General features: G+C 33.7%; 1 protein-coding gene across 1 annotated transcript in view; it reads right to left on the reverse strand.

Moving 5' to 3' along the window:
- Positions 1-289: 289 nt before the first annotated feature.
- Positions 290-6,018, reverse strand: part of LOC108915167 (cytochrome P450 6a2-like) — a 17,234-nt gene continuing 11,505 nt past the window's right edge. The window contains exons 5-7 of the mRNA XM_018721136.1: positions 997-1,329; positions 609-842; positions 290-558 (exon numbers count right to left, since the gene is read on the reverse strand). Coding sequence (XP_018576652.1) covers positions 290-558; positions 609-842; positions 997-1,329 — 836 coding nt within the window. The remainder of the gene's footprint in view (positions 559-608; positions 843-996; positions 1,330-6,018) is intronic.

Here is a 6,018-nt window from a genome sequence, read left to right on the forward strand (position 1 = left end):
CATTAGTCAAATTCAGTACTGCTTCTTACAAAGTGGGTGTTCTTTTCCTTGGAAGTATCCTACTATTTTTATATAAACGTCATTTAATTTTAATTTATACATAATTTCTCTTGTTAATGTTTGTAGCGAGAAGGGAAGCTGCCTGATAAAATAATCCCAAGTAAATTGTGGAAAAATAAGATCTCTCTATAGCAGCTGATTTTTTCGTGATCAAACAACATCAACAAAAGAGTAAATTTATTTTCTCAAATTCAAAACGAGGTGCAACATTTCAAACCTAAAATGAAAATCACCTTCTAAACTTACCTATACACACCCTGGGCCCTTCCCCGAAGGGAATGTGAGCATATGGATGTCTGGCCTTCTTGTTTTCCTCTGTGAACCTGTCTGGATCAAATTCGGTAGGATTATCGTAATATTCCTTATCATAGTGGTACCCCACGATGGGAATAAACACCCTGGTGCCCTTCTCTATAACGATGTCCTCCCCAGGTACCTTATAGTCTTCTACGCATAGTCTACTGACCATTGGGAGCGGTGGATACTTCCTTAGAGCCTCTGAAATTGACTCGGATAAAAAAAATGGAGTCACAGAAGCCTCGGCTTACCGTCAATAACTTGCTTCATATACGTCAACTCGCTAAGTGAATCGTAAATGATTTTGTGGTTGTGCTTCGCTAAAACCGTACGGATTTCTTCTCGGACTTTGTCTTGGATGTCCTGATGAGTGGCCAGTTCGTACAAGACGAAAGAGGCTGTGGTCGAACTAGTTTCAAAGCCTGCAAGGAAGAAGATGAAGCATTGCGCCGCTAGTTCGTCCATGGTCAGAGATTTGCTGTCCCCTACAATTGAAAATCCAACTATCTTAGAGTATTTCAAAAAGTACCAGCAATTGTTCAACAACTGGCAACTACCACGGGAGCTGCAAGCTTGTGTTGAAAATAAGGCATAAGATTACTATCAAGCGAAGCAAGAATTTGGAGAAAATATTCTTACCCTTGTACCCATTCTCCCGGCCTTCCTTGTTATTTTTTATATCGATAAGCAGCTGCAAAACATCGTTCCTTCTAACGTTGTTCGTTTCTCTGTAGGCGACAGTATCTTCGACGACTTTGACGAAGAACTCCGTGATGTCTTTTTCAACAGCTCGTATCTTCAGCAGCTTTCCAAGGGCAGGAAAGTTGGATCTTATGGCAAGACGCAAGCCTTTCATTTTGGTCATGGTGAAGAACTTCTGGCCGGATACTCTGAAGAGCGAATCTGGTTCCTTGAAGCTGTTACACTCTATGCCAAAAGCGCAAGAACCGATGATGTCAGTTGTAAAACGAGCTAAAAAAAATAGTCAATAGTAATATAGTAGTAAGTCTTCACTCAATATTATTTTTAGGCAACCGTCCGGGAAGTGGCTACTTCCCGGACGCTTTTTCTTTGAGAAAGTAGCATTTTTTCGACCTAGTCCGGGAAGTACGCACTTCCCGGACTAGGCCGGGAAGAATCACATCGTTGTTGTCATTGTGAATATGAAAATCTTGGAAGGTATAACATAACAGATTATTCGTGAATTACAAAAAAGGAAAATGTTCGATTCAGCCCGTTGGTATCCACAGTTTTGGGAATCTCGGATTAAGAATTGCAGAATTTTTAAATTTACCCAATCCTAAAAATTACACAGGCCATAGCATGCGTCGAACTTCAGCGACGATATTTGCTGATAATGGTGGAAACATCACAAATTTGAAGAGACACGGTGGCTGGAAGTCTACCAATGTCGCTGAAGGATATATAGACAATTCACTAACAAACAAAATTAAAATTGCCAAGACCATTCAAAAATTATCAGATGAAAACAATCAATATGAAACGGAAACTTTACCTTCTTGTTCTGACTACAAAAGGCATTTAAATATACCAAGTATTTCAAACAAATTAAACCTTTTCAATATTAGCAATTGCTCAAATTTTACTATAAATCTTAATATAAATAAGAATTAGAATGTTTCTGTTAGTACCTATCTTCTGATCGAATTTCAATATTTAATACAAATAAGAATTAAAATGTTCGAAATTTTGTTCTACAAAAAAATATAATAAAGAAATGTGTCTCATTAATTTGTTATTCTACATGGTTGCCGAAAAAATAGTGTACGCAACACGTCCGAAAACAGTTTTTTTGAACTCGCAGACTTCCAGGAGTCGCCTACGGCTCGTCCTAGAATTTTGTCAACTCGTCCAAAAAAACAGTATTTTCCGGACTTGTTACGTAAATAACTATTGTTTAGACCGATCGAAATAACTCATTTAGAGGGAAAAAAAAAGAAAATTGTTACCTGAACTTTTATAAGTGGAAATGGTAATCGGGCTTATAATAAACGAAAAACAAATAAATGCGTGAGCAGGGATGGCGGAGGGTTGATTTGGGGGGTTGAAAAGTTGTGAAAAATTGTATCATAGGGATTTTTGACGAAAGTTAACGTCAAACAAAAACGTATCCAACACAAAAGTTGTAAATCATGAAAAAATCTACAACTTTTGCAGAGGTCACTTTTTAACATAACCTCAAAATTTCCGAGAAAATGAGAAAAACAGTTTTTTTTTCTGATTTTTTTGTATTTTATTTCTCTTTTCCGTAAAAATAATTTAATTTTGACTAAACTTTATGAAAGTATACCTTTCTGTCTCTTAAATATAACCGAAAATTTTTTAGATAAAAAAATCTAGAAGTTTCCGAGATATTCATTTTTTCCGGTCTGAAACACTTTTTTTCAAAGAAAAATTCTACTTAGAAAAATCATAGTACAGAGTTCTGCCGGTGATAATTTGTTTCGTTTTGATATACAGGGTGTTAAAAAAAGAGTGTAAAATATTTCAGGAGGTAATAGTATGTGTTTAGGCGAAAAATAAGTTCAAACAAATAGAAATCCTTTTATAGTTAAAACTCCCCGAAATAGATACCGCTGTATGTACTGTTTTGTAGCCACAAAAAAAACTGAATTTAAAAAACCCACAAAAAAGGAGACGTGTGATAGAATTAAAACGAATCGGTACAAATATTTGGTATAGACCATTTTTAATTATAAACAGTAGTAGTTTTGCTTTTTTACTTTTATAAATCAAATAGTGCATACGGTAGCCAACATCCTCCCATTCCTCTCGTATCCTTTACCCTTGGCTACCATAATAGTGTGACATCATCATCATTTGGTAAGTTTATACATAGTTTCCTTTTTTTTCCTCTCTCTCTTGTCTCCATTATTAGTTACAGTCCATTACGTACTTTATAATAGCTTAATACTAAACATTTGGTCCAGATTCGAGTCGAATTTCGTAGTTTAATAGTAATTAAATAGTAAAACTTTGTTGTTAAAATTAGTTACAATTTAGTTAAAATTCAATTAATAGTATAGTTTTTCTTCATTTAGCGGTTTGTACAAAAACTTTGGAGTTTTTTTGAATTTCGTCGCAGTGTTTTATTGTCTCTATTTATAGAAATAAAACAAGAGTTTAATAATTTTCGGATATTTTCTAGTAGTTTGTTTGCTCATATTTTAATAGTTAAAATCCGAATTTTTAGTGAAATTTAACTGTACATTGATTAGTGGATCAGCTCGGGGTCTTTTATTATTGTACTATACAGGATGGAAAGAAAGACACATAGACTAAATATATTAATCGCAAAGAAGGAGCAGTATTTCTCTCGTATTCAAAAACTATTTGATAGTAGTAAAGATATTTCTACAAACGAAAAAAAGGCTCAATTTCGTATTAGATATGAGACGTTTGAAGCAACTCATATAAAATTTGTAGATGTTTTGGATGAAATCAATTTGTTGCAGTATGAGATAGATACAAATTTCGTTCCAAATTATCAAATCTTAGAGACACTTGATGAGTTGATTTGCCACATAGAATCTGTAGCCAGAAAGGTGATTGTTGCAGATCCTAGTACTAGTAATTCCACAAATTCTATGCAACATATGACTAGGTCTACACGTAAATTACCAGAATTGCCTCTTCCCAAATTTAATGGTGACGTTAAAGATTGGCATTTGTTTATAGAGTGTTATAATAATATGATACACAATAATACAGATTTAACTGATATAGATCGTGTTCATTATTTAATAGGCTGCTTGAGTGGTAGTGCCTTGTCAGTATGTTCCGGAATTGCTCCTACTGGTGATAATTATAGAATTATTTTGAAAGCCCTAATAGATAAATACGAAGACAAACGTGTCATAGCTAATACTTTTTTAGAACAACTACTTCATTTCAAGCAAGCTCCAACCGAAACCAGTAATAGTTTGAATTNGCGCTTCGGTGGCGTTCCCATTAGCACGACCATACATGAAATGCATGTCTGTTAATTCTGCGTTAGAGTAACCAGCCATAGCGAAAGAAAACTTGTGCACTGAGAACAACTGTCAAATACGTACTGTTTATTTCACTAAACATCAACCAACTATTATAAGAAAATACACAACGTTTTTGCAAAATAAAAAAAGGGGCTAAAAAACATAAAACATTCCATATCTCCGCAACCGTTACTTTGCGGACCCATGTTTATTGAGACTTTTCTGCTTATTTTGGTTCATACTATTACCTCCTTAAATATTTTACACTCTTTTTTTAACACCCTGTATACTTTTTGGTGGAATAAAAAAATCTGTAATCACAATTTAAAAACATGCTCAAAAATGCAAAAATAATAAAAAATTACTTGTAAAATGAATTTTTCAGTAATTGTTGATAATTTGATTAAATTTAAAAAAAATCAAAAACTGATTACACCATTCAATTGTACTAAGGTACTCCGGTGAATTTTATGTGTTTATCGATGTGTTTTTTAGACAAAAAAGCTTTAAAGTAAGTAGAAAAAGATTAATAAAGAGTAGGTACGTTTTTTAAAGTACAGAAGAGACTATGATTACTTGAAATAGTCGTCAGTACGACATAGAAAACAATTTTTTACATTTTTTTGACAAGTATGACAAAAGAAGTAGGTATAACTTTATTTCGCTGAATTCGTCTATTTATACTATAAAATATAGACCGTCCTATTAAAAAAAATGTCGGTAATGTTATAGGTCTGTCAAACATGGTTAAAAAAATAGAAAATATTGCAGAAAAGTGACAATTTCTATTTACTAATTGACCTGTTTCAGCGATTTTTTAAAATTTCAACTGGAAAAAAATAAATTTTTTCCATCATTTTAGGACACCCTGTATATTCATATCTAAGATAGGGCCTTATTATGCTTATAAGTTCATACGAATATGTTTTTTTTTTTCTATACAGAGTGATTCAGTTATAATGTCATTAATTTTAACCACGTACTCGGAAGGCCTAATAAAGGCAGAAAATCGAAAAAAATATTACTCGACCTTTTAACAGAGCATTCGAACATTGAATCGAAATAGCGTTGCCACATCAAAAGCACATAAATATTAATAAAATATTCAAATCTACCACAGTTACTCGCATCTTCCGCATTGTTTTCCCTCAAACTTGGAGATCACGTCATACATATCGTCCCTCTTATCAGGTAGGAGCGTATTATCCAAGAAATGGATATACACATACGCCTCTACGTGATAATAGGGACGATATGATGTAGAAAGTATGCAGAATGCAATACAATCCGCAGTTTATTTCGGATTGTTTCGCGTGTCGATCGTAATGGCAAATTTTGCGAATGTTGAATATGCGGAAATGGTGGTTTTATAACGAGCGTTCAAATAAAAACGTGGTCAAGTTGGTTCTGAAAATTTGGACGTAGGGCGTAGCGTATAGCAAATGAACTTAAACGTCATCTGTCAAAGCACTATATCGCCGCTATCGATTTGAATATTTTCGTTTTAAAAAGCGTTTAAAATGGTGTTTTCTCAAGAACAAAAAGTGTTTATCATAGAGTCCTACTTTAGAAATGGACGCAAGATTGATGGAATATGGAAGTATTCTATTGAGGAATGTTTCATAGAATTTCAAAATCAATTTCCCGGCGTTGTTGAGTACAAAAT

This window comes from Anoplophora glabripennis, unplaced genomic scaffold (assembly GCF_000390285.2).
Source record: "Anoplophora glabripennis isolate ALB-LARVAE unplaced genomic scaffold, Agla_2.0 scaffold155, whole genome shotgun sequence".
In the NCBI taxonomy this organism is placed as follows: Eukaryota; Metazoa; Arthropoda; class Insecta; order Coleoptera; family Cerambycidae; genus Anoplophora; species Anoplophora glabripennis.